Source organism: Watersipora subatra, chromosome 3 (assembly GCF_963576615.1).
Source record: "Watersipora subatra chromosome 3, tzWatSuba1.1, whole genome shotgun sequence".
NCBI lineage: Eukaryota > Metazoa > Bryozoa > Gymnolaemata > Cheilostomatida > Watersiporidae > Watersipora > Watersipora subatra.
This window is the reverse complement of record NC_088710.1, coordinates 65,219,935-65,241,589: the sequence shown is the minus strand read 5'-3', so window position 1 is coordinate 65,241,589 and position 21,655 is coordinate 65,219,935. Positions and strand designations below refer to the sequence as shown.

At 36.7% G+C, this 21,655-nt stretch overlaps 2 protein-coding genes and 1 long non-coding RNA gene across 3 annotated transcripts in view; 1 reads left to right on the top strand and 2 right to left on the bottom strand.

Annotated features, from left to right (window-relative positions):
* Positions 1-1,267: 1,267 nt before the first annotated feature.
* LOC137392070 (uncharacterized) lies at positions 1,268-3,837 on the bottom strand. Its single transcript, XR_010978212.1, has 3 exons — positions 3,750-3,837; positions 2,235-2,411; positions 1,268-1,580 (listed from the first exon to the last, which is right to left on the bottom strand). It is a non-coding gene; the product is annotated as an uncharacterized lncRNA (long non-coding RNA).
* A 5,355-nt stretch (positions 3,838-9,192) lies between these two features.
* Positions 9,193-14,709, top strand: LOC137390406 (uncharacterized). Its single transcript, XM_068076739.1, has 11 exons — positions 9,193-9,291; positions 9,573-9,666; positions 9,836-9,984; positions 10,534-10,642; positions 11,143-11,312; positions 11,588-11,784; positions 12,392-12,510; positions 13,438-13,595; positions 13,705-13,798; positions 13,926-14,045; positions 14,209-14,709. Exons 1-11 carry the CDS (start codon positions 9,240-9,242, stop codon positions 14,456-14,458), a joined length of 1,512 nt encoding a protein of 503 aa, XP_067932840.1. The 5' UTR covers positions 9,193-9,239; the 3' UTR covers positions 14,459-14,709.
* A 1-nt stretch (position 14,710) lies between these two features.
* LOC137390878 (zinc finger protein 423-like) overlaps positions 14,711-21,655 on the bottom strand; it is a 45,236-nt gene continuing 38,291 nt past the window's right edge. Inside the window, exons 12-18 of the mRNA XM_068077194.1 lie at positions 20,520-20,765; positions 20,242-20,367; positions 19,044-19,268; positions 17,930-18,055; positions 17,609-17,746; positions 15,333-16,812; positions 14,711-15,030 (exon numbers count right to left, since the gene is read on the bottom strand). Of these exons, the coding sequence (XP_067933295.1) occupies positions 14,711-15,030; positions 15,333-16,812; positions 17,609-17,746; positions 17,930-18,055; positions 19,044-19,268; positions 20,242-20,367; positions 20,520-20,765 (2,661 nt within the window). The remainder of the gene's footprint in view (positions 15,031-15,332; positions 16,813-17,608; positions 17,747-17,929; positions 18,056-19,043; positions 19,269-20,241; positions 20,368-20,519; positions 20,766-21,655) is intronic.

The following is a 21,655-nucleotide window of genomic DNA, read 5'->3' as shown; positions in this document are numbered from 1 at the left end:
GTTTACGAATTCTTACATAACGCGGAGACTGTTGACAGGCGGTGCTCATACGCGCTTGACACCTTGCCCTATACAAAAGAATGTCATGAACTTCTCTTTTCAATCTACTCACTTAATTTGTGACACCAATTCTCATTTATATCTGAGCAATGTGACAAGACACGCTTTAACACAAAAATTTGGAGCGATGTCTGCTCAAATGGATCATGAGATCGTTTATGATAGTTCTGCAGGAGAAATTGAATAAGTGGTGGCAGCGCGCCTTCAAGAAAGAATTCGCTTTTAGGTTTTTTGTTATCGAATAAGGTACTTTGAAATAAATAGCTCTTGAAAAATCTGAACATTTTAAAATGTTTTTTTGCATGGTAACCGAATATCTTTTTACTTTTGTAACAAAAATAAACAACAAAACAAGTTTTTCTTGTCAACTTCTTTTGCAGACTATTTTCAATTCATGAAAATCAAACTTTTTGAACTACAAAATAATATTCTTTACCCTCTTAAACTATTTTTGGCTGATCCTCCAAAGTGCTACAAGATATGAAATCAACTGAATTGTTTGGTATACAAAGGAACTGGTAGTGCTACAAATATTTTTCAAAAGTTTATTATTTCTCGATAGATTTCTTGGTCCCAAGAACTGTGTGAAGGGTGCGCAAGGATTGAGCGTATAATCCCACTAATTACTCGAAGATAACACTTCCGCAAATCTTATAATTTCGCGTTATATTAGTAACTTCAAGTTATTTACATTGTTCATCGGTGAAATAACGAGTGACAGATCGGGTCACCTGGTTTAGCCGCTGGGCTGCATTATTATGCGGAGACGAGAGCTGCTATCACTCGGTTGCTCGCTGAAACATAATGTTCATATGAGTCAGACACGTTCACTGTCTGCTCAGCTCACTGGTCACATAGTCTAGTTGGAGATGCCATAGTCTGTTTTGGCACGCAGCAATTATCCATACTGCCAGATGATTAGCTGAAGAGCCTCAGTGTTCCCCTCTTATCCGACAAGATAAGATTATGAGAGTGCATGCTGCCAGTCAATCTGAACTTTGAATATCTTCCCAAATATCTACCAACTTTATATGACAAGAGTGACAGGTCGGTCGTTCTCTATACGCTAGGCAAACTTGCATCTGCCTCAGCCTGAACTACCAGATGTTATTTGATCCCAGATGTTTTTGATATAATTACAGCCATTTGCGTGGTTTCCTGATAGGCTCTTTATTTAGGAATAAATTACAGGCTAAAACTTGGTGTTTACAAGTGCTGACAAGAAGTATATAAACCATAATTATAAAATAATTCTTCAAATGTGATTGAAAAATCAACAAACAAAAGACTTTCTCTCCCGCTGTTTTAGAGGGTGTGCCAACTGCCTCACGTAATTGGCATACTGGTTATTCTTGATATAGTTTGCTGTCAAAGGACAGCGGACATCGAGCCATTGGTTATTCCCTGCCATGTGGTTCAGCGCTTCTCGGGCCAGTGCATTGCTGATTCCACGACCTTTCATCGAACTCGGGACTGACATACCATTGATCTGTACCATGTTTCCTTTCCTTTTTCTGTATCTACAGTTTATTGTCATTCACCATCCTATATCTTTAGTCTGTACGTCTATAGAAACTTTGTGCCAACATTATGTGGCCAATGTTCAATGCTATATAGGTAAAGCAATATACTCATAGAATAGCAATGAGGCAACAAGTTCAGAGGTCACGGACATGTCATCTGGCTGCTCTCGCTAAACAAGCCTTAAGTATATAAGCTCGAAAGGACAATAAGTTATACTGAAGATTTATCTATTTTTTTGTTTGCGTGAGAAAGTTGCAAGATAAATACACAATAAAGATACTTATCTGTTCACAATTTAGTCAAGTATATAAAATAGTAACATCTTGTAAACAAAGTCTCGAGTCTTTAATCAAAACTCAAGTTTTGTCTCAAGTCATTATTTTTAAGTAGTTATCACATATTTTTTCTTGAAAATGCAGATTACAATATGTTTACTAATAACTGCTTAAAATATTTTATTTAAACTTGTTTAAGTGTAATTTTGTAAATTATTTATTTTTGCCAAAAATAAATAATTCTTTTACAATCGTTCAAGGGATAACCTAAAATAATAACAATGCTGTATGGAGTAAAACCATTAAGGTGATAATTGGAACAAATACTTCTTGATTTAATATTTCCCTTCATTATGGAATTTATCGAGAGCTTACCTCATCAAAGCAATCTGTGGCGAGTGACTATTCTCCCTGATGTAAAACAGGTTCATTTCATCACAGTGCCCGACTATGAGCTTAGGTTGAGTGTACTTTTTGTTGTGGGAATCTATGGAGGGCAGGCTAAAGTGTCGTGGGGCCTGAGAGTGTCCTTGTATCAACCCTGATGACATGCTGCTCACAGGAGAAATAAAAAAGACATGTGGCAGTATGAAGCTGACAATATAGAGGCCCTTACCAAACTATAGACCAATCTTAACAGGAGTGGGTATAAGCAGCTCTCGTAGTACAAACAGTAAAACCTCGAGATACAAGGCTGAACCATTTGTATGTCGAAACAGTTGTACGCTGGATTTGATATTCTTATAAAACATATTGTACAATATTTAGTTTAATTTGCAGTACATGTATATGAAATTGTGAAAACATTAAACGCAAAACTCAACTGATAAAGCAATAATCAGTAAAAAAAGATATTTGTATTTTAGTTTCATCTTAGAGACACACGAATGGAAGTATGTATAGGTTTGTCAACACTCAAGTTCGTTAGCGGAGTCAGTGTTAGAAATATGCTACATGACTTCCAACTCCCACTAGATAGTGTTAACTTTGTTTATATTATTTTATGTGTTCTTTCTAACTTCTATCTCCTTCTTTTTTCTCACAGTATGTTGAGAATAACTTCAAAATGTTGAGGCAAATTTTGTTCCAATTTTACATTGTCTGCCAAAAAATTTGTGTGTAGACCATAATTTGAAGTTTTACTGTACTGAAAAATTCTTCAATAAGTCTGGCACCTTCCACTAACACAGGTTAATTTACCTGATTCTGGTTTGAATAATCTGATACTCATAGATTGTTGTACAAAAATGTTTTATGCAAACAGTGGAAAGTGTGTAGCGCCAACCACACTGATGTTAATAACCAGCAATTTACTTGAGCTGAGTTGAAATAGTTCATCCCCCTCAATATGATCAATTGTTATGTGGGTCGATTTTCACTGATGTTGTACCTTAATTAGCAAATGAAAATCAAAATTCAAATCAATTCAATTGTATTACTACTGGCTGTTCAATTGCGAACTCTGTTCAAGAACTTCGTAAATACACTAGTTGAGTAAACGGGTGAATCAGTCTATAGTTTTAACTGCAGTTTTCTCACTTATGGGTGCTATCAACGCTACATTATCAAACTGCTGAGTGTCAGAGCATATTGAGGCCAGAATGTCACTCATAAGCAGATCTATGGAACTAGTTCAACGCAGTGTTTAATATAAGGCGTGTTTCACTTCAGTGAACAGTTAGCATTGTAGGAGTGATTTACAGTAGTTTATTTCTACAGCAAAATGCATAAAACTCCAAATATAATCCAAAATCATTAAGCTGTAGGGCTCCTTAGTGGATAACACAATGCGCATATAGAGTATGCTATCTACTGAACTGCTATATGCACACCTAAACCTCTCTCAATGTCAGAGATGCTTTCAGAAGTTGATATTTCTTATTCACTCACCTGTTTGATAGAAGTTTACAGTATTACAGCAGCCCAAACACTAGTATACGAGAATAACAGTAACAAGATAATGTTCACCCGATATTCAGACACAGTCTTGTATAGACACCGACAACAAGAGAGCGTGAATTTAAACAAACATAACTCATTGAGTACACAATGGAGTACTGTACTTAATCAATTGAGTAACAGTTTTGTGATTTGTAATCAATTCAAAATTTCTTTATAAAACTATTTGATTATCGCAACAAATGATCAAATGCGTGTTCAGAATTAATCGACAATAGTGAACCACAAAAGACTGTTTTCAGTTCTGCATATTTTCAATATAATGCGTTCAGATAGAGCACTGATCGAGGGGAGAGGGGAGTCAGTGAAATAAGCGAGCTAAACATATAAAATGCTAAAAGTGACCTTTACACACTTACTACATCAGTTAGTAATGCTTATACATAGCATTTACTTAGAGTTGCACCTCTTACCACATTCTACTATTCATCTTATTAGCGGTTAGCTATGTTACAGGCTTAAAAGCACTATCAGTGTCAATAAAAACATGGAGTCTGATAGAAGTAGAAGTTCTTGTCACCTGAGTCTGAAAGATGCGCATATAGTTTGTTAACAGGCCTGGTTTCCAGCGCGTGATTGCTACTGGTAAGAATATTAGCGTAAAACCTTTATTTGATGGCCATAGTGCTCTATTTTTCAGCCCTTCTCTTAGAGTGGCACTTCGTTAGAGGTGGCGCTCAAATACAAGTTTTACAGTAATTTCAATGTGTTACTGTGTCTCTGATTAAGCTGTTCATAAGTTACAGACCAATGTTGTTAGTAAAGCTGATGGATGTTTGCTTTTCACATGAATAGTAAAAATTGGATCAGTCTAATTTTAATATCACTTGATAGAAAAGCATAGCAGCATGGCAGCATAGCAGCATGGCAGCATGGCAGCATGGCAGCATGGCAGCGTGGCAGCATGGCTTATAAAAAAAAAATATATATATATATATATATTAAGGAATTACAATTAAAGTTTTCGAGCATAAATGAGAATACTTATCGTTACAACGACGTTGTTGCGCACGACCATAATAGCAGACTAGACATTAGACCTCACTCATCAGCTAGAAACTATAATTAGACTTTACTATATTGATGTGTATATATAGACATGCAAACCATGAGATTTATTTATATATATAGGTATAAGATATATGTATATACATATTATATTTATAAATATAAAATATATATATTATATGTATTTATAGAGTTGTGACTTGCAGCCTGATGACTGCATAAGCATAAAACCACCAGTAGCTAACGAAGATAGCTACTCTATCTACTGTTCTATTGCTGTATATATATCTATATATAAATCTCAAAGTTTTTTCATCAGTACTTCTGTCTGTCCAGCTAAAGCTATTAAAATCTTGGAATGAAAATATTGCTGTGAGCTGGGTTTGAACTCACGAAGAATGCAACCGCAAGTTTCTAAACGTGCATCTAACCACAAGAGTAGGCCCATACAGTTATTACAATTCTATCGCTTTTACCATTTACTGTGTAAAATTTTTCCGATTGCACACACTAAATGACGTATCAATTGATACATTGCAACTACGGCGCAGTGTATCAATTAATACTTTTATATACAAAATATAAAAATATAAAAAATACAAAATACAAAATAGTTTTCACTTAACTATGAAGCACGATGCTTTTTCATTCTCGCCATACTTGGGCAAATGTGTTTTCCACCATACGATATCAGCATAAGTTTCTCTCGAAGTTAAAATTTGGCGATTAGTGTACTGATTACTACAAAATAACAAAAATGTCGATATGCTATTCGCAGACATACCTCCCACAACGCCGGAAATAGATATTCATTGCTCGCTATCTCAGTTCAGCGTTATTAATTATAATAAAAACAGATTCTCAAACGAATAAGTGATAAGATTTTAGTTTGAAGTTTGAAGTTTAGTAAAATACCTACTAAAGCTTCCTTTAATTGTGTGTTTAGTAAGCTAAATTCATTTAGGTTAGATTCAGCTTTATGTTACTGTTTGGAAGGTAAGAACTCCTCACGGTATTTACTGCACGTAATACATTTTAATGTTACATTTTCTTGCAGACCATAACCACTAAATACACTGAAGTTATTGTAGGTAACTATAATTACTAAGGTTAACATATTGTTTTGTTACTAATTTTCAATGATGGATTTGATGATTTTATCAGAGGGTGTTTGCATTAGATAACTACTATGGGTTTTTATACCACTCTATAGGATATTTTCGCCCTACGACGCCATACTGAAACAAATTAAAATCATATAGTTGTATACCAAATAACTTTTTCATTGTAATCGTAGCAAAATAGACTATATTTAGCCACTACTTGTTAATGATTTCACATCTACATTTAAACACCTGCACAGTTTTTTCTTCCTAATTTGTTTCAACAAAATACTTCTTCCATGATACGAAATCTAAAAGTTACATTTGTTTGAAAAAGTTTGAAAACCTCTACAGCTGTTTTATTTTTCTCTTAATTCATTTGAACTGCACAAAAAACACTTCATGATATGAAGTTTAAAAGTTAGAATAGTAAATGTTATGTTAAAAATAAATAAACTTTTGTCCAAAGACTTTTTTATTACCTAGCCAACACCAGCCGTTCGTCTAGTATAATTATATACATATGTCTTATATATATGACATATATAGGACTTATATATATGACTTGTGTTTCATAATCTCATCAGTTACTAGCTCCATCAGCTAGCTCACGAGCTCTGGTAAACTTGTTAAATAAAGCTTCTGTATTCAACATTATTTTGAGTAAGGTACCTTTTTATTGAAAAGACCTTTGCTGAGCGTTGTACGTAAACTGAAGAGGTTAGTAGAAATTGAGCTCTAGAGCTCCAAATCAACATGTACTAACTTCAAACTAGTTGCTCCTTTTCCTATTGCACCAAACAGTATGATCATGTTCATTTTGTGCCGTGATGTATTCTTAAAAATTAATTGTTGAGTTTTCTACCTTTGTCAAAAGTGTATATATTTTGCCTATGAAGTACAGTATAGCATGTCAGGTCGTAGGTGAATATATATATTTTGCAGACAGCATACTTGTTTTGTCACAGGTATATATATTTTGCCTAAGGCACATGCATTTTGTCAAAGCAATGTATATGCATATTATAATAAACATGTCATTATATTTTTGCCTCTTCTGTAATAGAGATTGTTGCAGGGTAATATATCGATATTTACATTCAATTGCATCAGTTGATTGTATCATGTTTCTACAAAAGAAGTTTCATAAGAAATTTCAAGTCACTTTTAAGTTTTTTTCAACATAATTCTTATTGTATGCAAGTAGCAGAAGGAAGACAACTGATAATACATAATGTTTTTCAATCATAAGTATTTTCAGAGTTTATAGAGAAGATAACTCCTAATAATAGGTTTTGTTTCTGTAAAACAACCTAGTTTTAAATAGTTATGTTCATTTTGTGTTTCTGCTTACAACAGAAATACACAACTACTGCAAAAAATTTCAAATTTAGTTTTTCTCATTTATTGTGTCGTTGTTCTGTACGGAAACACAAAGTATTACATTTTTTTTAAAATAAGATCCTAGCAAAGAGAAACTAGCTCAGTAAACTAGGAGGTTTGCTGAGCCCCCTCCTCCCCCTCCTCCTTTCATTTTTATTGCCATTTGTGTATGAGGAGAAAATAAAGGAAATGCATTCACTAGAGAGCAATAATTCGGAGATATTTTTGTAACAAGCTCAAGTATTTATCAGTAAGTACCATAGGTAAGCTATCACACTGTTACTTATATAGTCAGTTCTTTTACTGAAACACTCGTAATACTGATGTTCTGACTTGTGACTCCCAGTGATCACTAGGTGCCATCATCAACAAGGCTTGTCCTTCTAGTCAAAGGAGCTCAGGTAGCAGGCACAGGTTTTAATCCTTGTAAGGATGGTATGCCTGCCTTTGATATGCTTAATCTTTAATGTATATGTGAGTGTTTACACTTTTTATAAAGGTAAGTTCTCATCCAGTGTGACTAAGCATGCCTTTAGTTCCTAATTAGACTCTCAGCTTTTCCGCTGCCTCTCACTCTAAGAGTAAGCCCTTAGTCTACAGTTAAATTCTCATTCTAGGAGTAGTACTCGGTCATAAGGTAAGCTCCCAGGGCAAAGATGAACTCTTAGTCTGAGGGTAAGTTTTGAAAAAGCCAAAAGAGAGCCTTCTGTTCAAAAGTGAACCAGGAGTCTCTAGCTAGTCTACTACCTAACTACTACATATCAGGTTCTTAGGCTAGCAGGGTATAGACCGCCTAATTCAGCTACCTTCTGTCTTAGACAACTGCAATTTTAAATTGAAATCTTGCAACATTGTCTGATTCCTCCGTGTAATTAACTGTCTCACCACCTGAAACTCAATTAGTCTATCCTGGTGTGTCTGCGGGTGTAATGGGGCAGAAAAGGAAAATAAGAGAGAAATCAGAGATTTAAACAGAAATACTATAGAACGACTGCTAACACGATTACATAAAAGATGTGAAAAGCTTTAATGGTCACATAAAGTTTGACAAAAATTTACAATTTTAACACAAGATATTGTATTATTTATAAAAATTAACACAAGAATTGCATTGCTATAACCTGCAGGCTCAATAGCAAGTATATAGCTGTATAGCAGGTGTATAAATGCAAGCTATATGCGCGCACATACCATATACCTTATACCATCCAATAAAAACATAATAAACTCTCAGTTTTGGTTCCGTCAGCCATCTTGTGTTTGCGCAGTGGAAAAAATGAGAATCATATTCACAGACTTGCTTATTTCACTCAGCTTCTATGGAAAGGTCAATATGGATGTAATAGACACAGGAAGGTAAGTCTTAGGAAAGAGTTTCCAAAAGCTCTGAAAGAAATATTTGTCTCAAAATTATAATCAGGAGAAATTTGTTTTTTCACGAGAATAACATTTTCACTGAAATATGCTGTGAATCCATTAACAGAGGAGAGACTAATTTTTTTAGTAAAATAGTGCTCTATGGTACCAGAAAGAACTTGTAATCTACTGGAAGACACCTTAGAGCATGTCACGAAATAGATTGTATCTTTTATTTTAAGTCGTCAAACGCTAACGTCTCTATTAAGCCTGTCTGCCCATTATTGGGTGGTGATAAAGATTTTAGAGTGCAACAGCCACAAGGGGAATGGCTTGTCATAGTCATGACTAATATCCATAAAACAATAACTACAGCATGACAAACTTGAAGATTCGTTTGTGCTCTTGTAGAGCCAGGGATAAGATTAGCTAATCTGAATTAATGATAAGTGCAGCTGCTCAACCGAATCACGGATTAGCTACTTTCTCTCCCACAACCGCTCTACAGTTGTTCATCAGTTGCTCACAGGCCTAGCGAAAAGTAGGATTGGGTCTTGTTCTATCAGCAACCATGAAGCTAGTGCTGTACTTTTTATACTTCTTGGCATTGTGTCACTCACAAGGTAACTATTGCGCTCTTTTACAAACCTAGGAAAATATTTTTATACTTTGCGATTTCACTAAAGATAATTATTGTAATTTTATGTATTAGTGTTTTGAACAGCTGAGTAATCTCAGAAAATGCTGCCTTAGTTTGTTTTAGCAAGCTTTTTATTAACATTTATTGTAAATAAACATTTACAGAACTTTTTGAACACTATGTTAATTGAGTTCATAAATCTGAGTGTGGAGCAATTAGCAAAATGACCCAACTTCAGTGCGACAAGCTCAAAATATTTTGCAGAACTTGATACGACTACTTGCGTGCACTGCTTGGATCCGATCTGGCGCAGATCTGTAGATACTTACGAAAATGCTGCTGACAGATGTGCTGCCATGTGAGTAAATTAAACTTTTTATGGCTAAGGTATTTTAGCATCATTGTCTTGTTTTTTATCTTACACACGATAGCTCTAGCAAAGTAGGTAAGTTTAATTTTGTATGCATCTTTGAGTTGTCCCATTAGTCACATCCTGATACAAATTTTTGTACAAATTTTATTTGCAGCTCTTTGGAAAGTGTGATGGCATGCGTGGATGTTTGTGATGCAACACCCAGCGGCAAACCAGTCTCTTACAGGATCAGACAACTCACACAGATATCTGACATATTCAACGCCCTCTCAGCTAACAGCTGTTCTCAACAGTCATCCTCTGGTATGCACTTATTCTTACAGTGAGCCATCACATGTTGAGTGACAGTTTGACTCGTGTGTGACGCATTTATCCTAACACATTGTTGCAACTACAATGCTGCTTGTTTGTATCTGTGTGAATCTCGAAGTACTGAGTCGAAAGATTGTGCTAAATAATTAAGGATAAACTTTAGATATCTTTGTGAGTTGCAAGGTGCTCAGTCTAGAGATTAGGCTATAGAATTGAGGATAAACTATAGATATCCCTGTGAGTTGCAAGGCACTAAATCTAGAGATAAGGCTATAGAATTGAGGATAAACTTTAGATATCTCTGTGAGTTTCAAGGTGCTCAGTCTAGAGATTAGGCTATAGAATTGAGGATAAACTATAGATATCCCTGTGAGTTGCAAGGTACTAAATCTAGAGATTAGGCTATAGAGTTAAGAATAAACTATAGATATCTCTGTGAGTTGCAAGGTACTCAGTCTAGAGAATGTGCTACCGAATTAAGGATAAACTAAAGTAAAACCTTAGATCTGTTGAAATCCTAACTTCTGTATAATTTCATAGGGTCAAAATGTGCTGCCATGATGGACTGCGTGCTGTCGCTGTCTAACTATGAGCATGAGGGACAGACTAGTCACGCTCCTTACAGTACGGTGTTTGACTACAACTGCAGGTAGGTGGCACCATGTATCGCCTATCGAATTATTCAGTAGGATGATTAGACTGATCTGTTCACAATAAACTCGAGGGTTTTGGCAATCAGCTTTGATTTTATACCGTGATAAGAGACCCTGCTGGTCAACCTGGTAACTGAAAGAGCTATTATAATGCTAGATGTGTTTGATAAGGAAGACCTATCATACGTTACAAGCAAACAGTAGCCAGCCTCTTTGCTAGTACAAGTTTGCTAATTATATTGTGTTCGTATTTAGAAACTCTCAACATAAGTTTACAATTTGTAGTTTATGTCAATTACCTGTTCATTTGTTCTACAAACAGCCAGTTTTTTTATAAAAAAGTGAGGTGAAACAATGTCAACAAAATTTTATTTTTAAATCAAATTTATAAATCTGGTTACAAATTGTGTGGCGATGCCTTTTACTCCTGCTCTTTCACTTATATTCACGAAGGACTATTACCATGGTTACCAAGGCTGACAGCTTTTATTTACAGCGTTGAAGTCAAAGCAAAGGCAATATCCTGTTTACATCAACCAATTAGTGACTGCGTGACCGCTGACAGGCTGGAAAAACTCAGCTCTCTGCTTCTCTTTGGCGTGGAGGCTGCCTGTGACGAGCCCCGCAGATGCGTGAAATATGGGAATATATTTGAGATTAAACCAGGTAGTCATGGAGATGGAGAGGCTTTGCTGGTAATGAGTAATGTTTAGGACAAAGCCAACTATGAGATATTAATTATAAGTGCGGTCACTTTGTAACAAGCTATGAACAAGTTTTTTCTCGAGCAAAAAGGCATTCCACAAAGAATGTTGACAATCCCTTGCGTAACAATAGCAAGGGCTTGTATTTCAAGTGCTTTTTTTGAAGAGAATATTGCGCACACTCTAAAAACCTTTGCGGAACTCTTATTTGTGGAATACTCTGACATATTCTTACAGGCACGGAGTGTACTGAGTATTATCAGGAAGCCGCTGCCTATGGACCTAGTATAGGACAGGCGCAGCAGACTCTCACTGGGGAAGGTTTTAATCCAGAGATATGCAACTTTGACTTCCTTCACAACTTCGAATGTCCTCCAGATCCAGAATTTTTGCCTATATACACTGAAGTACTGCCAGCCAAGCCTACACCACTGGTAGTTCTCATTTAGTCTTTCTCTCCTTAAAGCCGCTGTATAGTTATAAGTAGCTCATTTCAGCAAGTGCTATGACATGCTGTCTTCAATCTTATCATTTTGGTAAGTACACCCAGTGATGTGAAGAAGTGAGTATTGACCATGTTTCTTTGGTTGCTGTTATTTAGGCAGTGACTATCTTGACAACATTATTTGTCACTAAGATGCTGTTTTCTCAGCTGATAGAAGACGTTATTACTACATTAAGTTTAGTATATCTTAACTGATTGCCTTTTAGTAGATATTTCAGTCCTACACTTGTAAATTGTCCTTAACCAGCCCTGAATGATGAGCTGCACTTGATATATTATTGGGAAGACAACTCTTATTAGTCATTTTTGTTAAGCACTTGCATCCTCCACAAGAAGGAAATAATAATAGAAGCAGTTTTGTCTGGAAAACATCTTTAGGAAAAGAGAAAACAATTTCATAAGCATGCACATAATCACTGTGATTTAGGGATACATATTCACATACCATTTGAAACTGTCAAGCTGGTCTAAGGATCTACATATTGAGTGGCACTTCAGCGAATATATCAATCTTGTTTTATCTACTACTGTTTTAGCCAGAGAGGGTGTCATACCCTGCTGTGACAGTGAATACAAGCTTGCCGTGTGAACAATGCCTACACCCTATCTGGTTCAGGGCTGTCACCACTAATGGCTCCCATCTCTGTGAGGAAAGGTAAAAATATGATTCTTAAACGTGAAGCCAACTGAGATTATTGCTATGTGGCCATGGCGACCAGAGGTCTTTATACTGGTACTATGTGTATGGAAGGCTAGCAACTGTAAGGTTTGCTAACGAATGTTGCTCTAGAGAAAACAGCAAGATTACTTAATCTGTCTGCATATGGAGACATAAGTATTGCTTTAAATTCCTTCATAAATTTTGCCATTAAAATAAGCCATTAAGCTTACCATGTGAGTCTCTCTTTGAAGTTGAGGAGCAAGATATAAGTCTCTGGTTGCTCCTGGTACAACCTCTGATCAACAGCTTCGGCTTGCTAAATTTGGATTTTTCTATCATATTAGAGAACGAGTTCCCATTCACATTTTGCTTTTTTGAGATAAATAAAAGTTTGTGGAGATGAGGCTAACACCCAAGTTTTGCCCGATTTATTAGGTGTACTGCTTAGTTACCTGCTTTAGTAAAATAAAATATTGAACATGTCAACGCCGAATATGGCTGTTATAATAAGCACTAAAACTAGGCTCACAGGCTCATAGTTATTTTTAGCCCAAGGGTTTTCTCTGAAGAAGCAAACATGAGAGCTGATGAAACAGGCAGACCAGTTAGAAAAATAAATGTGAAATGAGCGGACATGAAAACAATAAAAAAGACCTGGTCTCTTTTAGCGAATTCCTCAAACTTCATCTTGCGCTTGTCCTAGTAAATACTTCTTCAATTGGCAAACTTTATTAGTTATGTCAAATCAGCTATATGTCAAATTAGCTATATATCAAATGACATAGACTACATTTAAAAGTACTAAAAGAACTACATGTTTATGAAATTGTAAAATAAATGTGAACTCACTTATTTCTGCCAGCGTTACTTTAGTCAGTGAAAAACAAGGTGTTTGAAAATTGCTGTATCCTGCTGTTCCAGTTTCCAGTCACTCATATACGAATGTCTTGCAAACTGTGACTGCTGCCCTGGCTGCGACAGCTGCCTTGGCCGCTATGAGCATTACAGAACTGAAGTACTCGTCAAACTGGCAGACATCAACAAAGCTCTTGCCATGAATCAGTGTACAGGGAACCCTAGTAAGTGTTTGTTTACCTTCACGTGGTTGCTAAATTGAAATTTAATTCTATTAATTTTACTGTGTGGGTGAGACGACTCAAAACTTTTTAAATGCTGTCTCTATTTCAGGTTGTACAGCTGCCTCATACGAATGCACCGAGCGAGTGGCGAGATTCTACCCGATTTCAGCTCCATTCACTACTGTAAATACATTCTCTTGCAAGTATGTAGATTATGTTTTCAACCTGATGCCGCATAAACATTTTATGTAATATTGTGATGGATCTATGAATGAATGCAGATGTCTATGATATGTACAAACTGATTGTTATATAATAATTATGATGTAGCAATGAAGACTTAGCGAATGCAGTGAGCTGCTTCCAGCAAACTTGTGAGCCCGCTGTTGCAAGTATCTTGTCTAATGCTCTTGTTGATGGATATGATCCCATCTGTCTATCAAACCTTCGGTGAGTTGTCTGACCTTAGTAAACTTTTTAAACAAACAGCTATATGTATCAACACCAGTACAATTGTCACCACCTTGTAAATGGTCTTGCAGCTATATTCAGAGCTTGTTCACATTTTAAGCGTTCCAGGTTTATTCACAGTTTACAATGCTAAACTCCACAGGTGTCTGACCTATGGCAGCATATACGAGTATGTGCCGCAGTATGAAATAGATGTCGAAACTGATGCTAACCCAGTACCATGCGCTTACTACAAGCAAGCACCTGTTCATGGCTGGAGTCCTCCAACTGGAATACTGCGAGTCAGTGAAAACTATTTGTTCAATACGGAAGGCTGCTGGCCTGACTTTCCCAGAAATGTTGAGTGTCCGGATGAGATCGCTTCAACAGACCCGATGCAAATGACACTATAAACTGCAAGATCAGCCAAACTGCTTCTATTTATCGGATAATTCAACTCAAATATTTATGTAAAAATGAGGTAACTTGGCTAAATTATAACAGTAAACAAAGTGCTTGTATTTTTATGTAAAAACAAGAATGATATATTTAACTAAATGCTTTAGATAAAATACACAGAACAATTCCCATTTTTACCATTACCAATTACCATTTTTGCGATGGTAAATAGTTATTATTTAAAAATACAATATTATAAACTAGATTTAATAAATTAATGGTTCTCTTTTATGAACCGAGTCCGAGCTTTCTTCAATGTCCGAGTTGCTAGTTTTCCCACTTCTGACACCACTTTGTGGAGAGTTGCATTGGCTAGGCAGTCTTGAATTATAAGAGAGTGTACTAGTTGAACTGGCATCGCTGTTTACTCTGCTGAATGCAGACGCCTTCCCATTTGGAATAGAGCTTGTAAAAACCTCATCAGATTCTCTTCTGTCCTTCGCCCGAGGACACTGAGTCATGTGATCTCTCAGATCCTCTTGGCAGGAGTAAAATCGAGCGCACCAGGAACAGCTCACTTTTGTTTCTACAAATATAAATATTACTTTAAATAACTATAGTCAACAACCTCAGCTGCCTCATCGTATGCCTTAACGAATTAAAATTAAACACCATTTTGGCACAAGTAGAAATAATAAATATGACGAAATCTCACACATCTTCAACCAGTCGTAAGAATAACATTTAGCTAAGAAACTTTACAACGTAGCCTACTCTTATGGTCTCTGTCACATGAAAAGTGATATGGTCTATATTCTACAAGCTTATGAAACCAGTTTGAACAGGTACGTAACAACGCCTTTGTAAAATTAGAAAAAAGATGCTCACCTCTGTGATGCAGGTTCATATGAATGTTGTATTGTTCAGGAGAAACAAACTCCAGATCACATTTGCTGCAAAACAACTCTCCACCATCATCATTGTCACTGAATGTCTCCGATTTGATGGCTTTAATCTTCGGCGGTGAGTTGGAGTCATTATCATGTGAACGCTTTTTGCTTTTAAGCCGTTTCATAAAATTACCACCAGACTTATATAGATCTACCACTTCGCTATGATGAGACAAGGAATGGTTGATTAACTCCGTTTCAAAGAAGAAACTCTGCAGACATAAGTTGCAGATATAGCTTCGGTTAGTCACACTGTGCTCACTCGCGCAATGAGCTATCAGAGCAGTAGCGTCTGATGTACTCCAGGAACATTTAGGACATGCCATATGCTCATTGAAAGTAAAATTGTGTTCTACTAAATGAGATTGAAGTTTTGCAGGCGTTACAAACATACTTCCACACAGATGGCATTTATGGTTCTTCTCGTTTACGTGGGAGGTAAGTATGTGTATCTTTATATCATTTTCAGATTCACAAGTCTTTTGACATTTGATACACTGATAGACTTTGTCTTTGGAGAGATTCGTGATAGGTCGAGCTCTAGCATCGAGAGTGGCTTGGGTTTGCTTGTCAACACAGAGCTTACATAAGATAGGCTTTCCAAGCTCTTGCTGAGTCGTGAAGAACATGTCATGGCAGCCTTCACACTTGAGGCTACACCTGTGACCCTCTGATTGGCTATAGACTTCGGCGCATATCCGACACGTCATCAATTTCCGGTCACATCCTTTGCAAACAAGTTTGTTTCCTCTGAGCAAGAGCTGAGAATGATTAAATCGGCCTTGACAAAGGTAACACATCTTGCCATCGCCTAAAGCAATGCAGTTGTGTCTCTGATATTTTTCTTCTCTTGTGAAAGTTAATTTGCATTTATCACACTTCCACAAATCTTTGGGTACAGCGTCGCACGTGGCGCAGATGTACGAGTCCAGCTTACACACCAACTCAGATATCTTGTAGACTTTTTGGCAGCTGACGCAAGTTTTGTGCATACAATCATGGCTTTTCAGCTCTTCACGAGTCTCGTACTTTACGTTGCACTCCGGACACCTGTGCAGACCACCAGGAGGTGAATTGACATGAAGAGCAGTTAGATTAGCCTTATGATCCCGTGGATCATTAGGTAAACTGTGCGGAGAGGTGGAGCCGGCAGAGAGGTGTCCCGGTGTGATAGAGAGATGCATAGGAGGTGATCGTCCCTCCGGAGTATGAGGAGGCAGCGGCATTACCCTGCCAGGTATTACAAGGCTCGTCGCTTGCTTCCTCATAATTAGGCATTCTTGGCAGAGCAGAAACTGCGGATTCTCTGTGAGCTGAGCTGGCAACTGAATGAAGTAAGGGCACGCTTTTTTACAGGATGCACAGCTTAGCGAAGGGTTCTTGGGAAAATGGAATTCGGCGTGTAATTCCAGTTCCACCTGTAGAGATGGTAATAAAGTTTTTGTAAAATGATGCTGCCAACTACATAGAGATATAACAATAGAGGAATAAAGTAATGCGCTCTCACACAAAACAACAGATCTGTCGAAGGAACTGCCTGCAGTACCAGAGCAGTTTGAAAAGGCTGCCACGGCTATATCTAAAAATACCTGGTACTTTCTAATCATTGAAAAGAAAAAACATTTGGTGAGATGACAGAATCTATGTTATTGGTGAGATGGAATAAGCTAACATTGCAATTACAAGACCATGTAACAGCGCGTATAGTAATGTACATGTGTATATTGCAACTACAAGACTATGAAACTGTGCATATAGCAATGTACATGTATATATTGCAACTACAAGACTATGTAACTGTACATATAACAATGTACATGTTATATATATTGCAACTCCAAGACTATTTAACTGTGCATATAGCAATGTACATGCATATATTGCAACTACAGGACTATGTAACTGTTCATATAGCAATGTATATGTATATATTGCAACTACAAGACTGTTTAACCGTACATATAGCAATGTACATGTATATATTGCAACTACAAGACTATGTAGCTATATATATAGCAATATATGTGTATATATTTCCTGATGTACATTTTCAAAAATGCTCTACTAAAAGTTATTATTTTTAAAACCTTCAGCTATACAACTCCTTAGTCCCAGTAGATAAGCCAATCTTTCTGTTTTAGTTACAAACACTCGATGAGCTTGCTGTAATTAAAACCCATTTCCATTCCTAATCCGTAGACCTGTCATACACACCTGTGAGGTAACTCTGTGCTTGCACACGCAGCAGATGATAGTGCTGTCAGGCTCTATATGCACATGAGAATGTTTCATATATGTATCCACATCCTTGATGTCAGTCCGGCAAATGATGCAGGGCTTTGTACTTGGGACCTGGAACAATGTATTCCAATCAACTCCAGTGATACAAACAACACGACAAGTTTCTGCATTTCAATTGAGAATTCAGACATGATGCTGGTTTTCTACCAATTAGTTAAAAGTAGCCATTTTTAACATACGCGTCACTGCGTCAGCTTTGTTACCTAACAATGATAACAGTTGTAGAAATGTCACCTTGCAATGTTGCAGCTTGTGTTTTGCCATGTCAGCGAGGCTAGAGAAGACCTGGTCACATATGATACATGTGAGAGAGATGGGTCCAAAATGTACTCGGGAATGTTTGTCAAGCTCTGAGTATGTCTGCAAAAAATTCCACAGTTTTAGGTATTGTCGTATGTCATAGACAAAAACTAGAGTGAACATATTGTTGTCATCTGAATGCTACCTTTCAAGTTAGATAGCAATGGTGCTCATTGAGCAAGGCTAGCGAGGCCAAACACTATTAGTCGTTACAATAAGTAAATGGCCAAATTACTGGACGGCTGGTGTGCCGCGAGAGATCCTCAGGTGTAATAATTAGCAGCATAACTATTCCAAAATGTGTAAAAGCAGCATATTGATGAAGATGGGAGAGTATCTGTCTACCGAGTCAGAAGTCGTGAGCTCAAATCCCATTGAAAGCAATCTTTTTCTTAACCTCTGAACCTCGCTTTGAACAGACACGACTCTTATAATAATAGAGATGATACACATTGCAACTCAGTATAATACGATATGCAAAAAACCGCAATAGATTTGGTATGAATTTGGAGGACAAACACACTTACAAACACACAACCCCACTTACAAACACACTTACAAACACACTTACAAACACACTTACAGGCACACTTACAAACGCACTTACAAACGCACTTACAAACGCACTTACAAACGCACTTACAACGCACTTACAAACGCACTTACAAACGCACTTACAAACGCACTTACAAACACACTTACAAACACACTTACAAACACACTTAAGAGTAGTTACTGAAAGTAAGTGTTTGCATCATCCAATTGTTAGCTACACTTCATAATAGACAGTATAATCTTTTCCAATATTCTATTTATTTATTTGCTAAAGAACGTTTAATTAAATATTGTATTATTGTATCGTTTTGAGTGAAACACTAACAATTCTCTCTTAGGAGTCGGAAACTGAATAGCACAAAATCATAAGTTTTTACGAAACCATTTGGAACATTATTATTGCCATAGTATCCGCACTCATGTAATAGTCAGCCCAACATGAAACACTGTTTTGTGTGATAGTGTTAAAAATGATTTCAGCAAGGCATCCTACCTTAAACGCTTTTCCGCACGTGTCACAAGCGGTGCTGAACATCTTCATATGTAGAGACGCCGATGTTGCCGAAGAGCTAACGGAAGACTTTTCGGTGGGACGACTTTGCCAGGGCTTGACGGACGAGTGGCTCTTTCTTTTGTGTTCCTCATACACATCTTCGGAATGAAAAACTCGATCGCAGATAGCGCAGACAAATGGAGGGTTTCCATCGCTGCCGGATCCCTGCTCAAACAGCATCATAGAAATCATTGTGATGACTTTTCTCAAATCGTGAAACGATATTCTGGAGAAACAATTAGGTTAAGGAAAAATATGGCAAGCTTTAGTATACTTTTCTATCCCGTCTCTTTTGGCTCTACCTGGCACAGCATAACCTTGATCAGATCACCCACTCATTTCAGACTATGCCAGCAACATTTTAGTTTTACATGAGTTTTGCTCTCCTGACTGTTTTTACTCAATAATCTTCGAAATAGTTTTTAAAGATGAACTTACACAAAGTTTAAGTTGATTGAATCAAAAAGAATTGATATGGTTCCATCAATTGCAATTATTTTTGATGTTTGAGGTGGTCTGATTGCCAGGATGTTTCAAGATTAAAATCAACAAAACTTGATAACGGTTAAAACGCTCAGGAGAAAAATACGTGTGAAATGATGTCACTAGTTACTATCATTGTTATAGTTGATATCGGCTACTGCATTCAAGTTTAAACATTACATGTCTCTATTCTGTCGGTCTCTTTACAAATATAGATGTCATAATCGTACTTTCGCTTGACTTGAGCGTTTTAATACCGATCCGTTTTAGCGATTTTATCTTGAAACATCCTGGCAATCGGATTACCTCAAACATCAAAAACAATCACAAATGATAGAACAATACCGATACTTTTTGATGAAGTTTACTAAACCTTTGTGTAAATTCATCTCAATATTATTGGAAGTCTTTACAGCAAAAAAGGAAAATGTTCAGAAGTATAACACATTTAATCTTTCAGTCTAAAGTGGGACTCACACCCAGGCTTTTTATTATATTAGACGACATAACTATTCAAAGTTATCCAAAGACTTGTGGGTATCAAAGTGAAGTGATGTAAATTACTACAATTTATTACAAAACTTACCTGATTTCGTAAGCTGACAAACGCATGTTAACTACAGTAATGTCGGCATATAAATTATTATGGCCTCACCTGACTGGTGGATGGAGACTTCCTGTTAGAGTCACTGCGTTGCTGCCTCGAGTGTTCACTCTGCATGTGCTTGTCTCTGAGGTACTCGACAGCAAACCTCTCATCACACAGTGAGCACTGGAATGACTGTAACAACACGCAGTAAGAAATGAGATGCTTGTACACTGACATTGGAAGTCAAGAGAGGACAACTACCAACTGCTTATTCATTTGTTTTCAAGCTTTGCATAAAAATCTTAAGTTATCTTTGTGATATTTTGATAATTGGTAAGTCTCACCTTTTGGTGTGACAAAACATGGAGGTTTACTTCGGCTTCAGTTCTAAAGGTTTTGACACAGTAGGGACACTGTGTCGTCTGCCCCTTCTGAGTGCTGCTTAAACCAAGACCTGCTGAGGGCAGGACTAAGTCTATGTGTGCCTGCAGCATATGGGCACGCCACGTGACAATCTTTTCAAAGTCAAGGCCACAGCAGGCACACTTGTAGGTCTTGCTCTCATTGCTATGTTCTACTGTTAGATGGATCTACAAAAAGACAGGCGGAATGTAAAACAGGGCAGGCATCTTTTGAGCTTCACTTTTCATTTTAAAATTTACTAAATTATGAAATCTACAACATAAAGAAATGCAACTAGTTCCATCAACAAATTAAAGTTCTGTAATATTTCCATGCTTTATAGTTTATTCATTGCTCTATGAATAGCAACGATTAGAACTATGTAATCACTATTTTATGAGAGTATGTTATTTATCCAAAGTTCATGACTCTTCATGACAGCTAATGACAGGTGCCCTCAGCCAGTTTGAGACTGCTCCATAAGATTACTAAAGCTGAATAAAGGAACCTGATAATGAGGAATGCAATTTACAGATTCTGCTTTTGTAATGTTCAAAAAACTTTAATAAAAGCTACTTCGATGTATTTTAGACAAATTGAAGTTTTTTAATTTTAATAATTTAATCACATAAAAAAATTGGCAATCGGTCTATTATTAAAATTGTTGACTTTGTGAGAATATATAAAACTAATTCAGCATGAGCAGCCATTGTGTTTTCCCCATAAGCACTGCAATGATAATGTTTACAATTGCTATTGCACACAACTCCATTTGATAACCCGATAGAATTTAGCTTGGGTCTGTATAATAGGGAACTCGCTGTCACTAGTTTGATGACTGCTTGACAAGTGCTATGTGAGTAAGAAGCTGATTTAATTGTTCAGTTGACAAAGTCATGCGCAAGAATAAAGCATTGCTTTTCTATACCCGTCCATCTGTCTGTCTGTAGACACGGATAGAGGTTTAAAAAAAGAATGCATTGTTCAGGAGTTAAACCCAAAACATTCGGCTGCACCGTCCAGCTCACTACCACCAGCACAATTCACCTTCCAAGACTTTCGAATTCTTGCGCACATA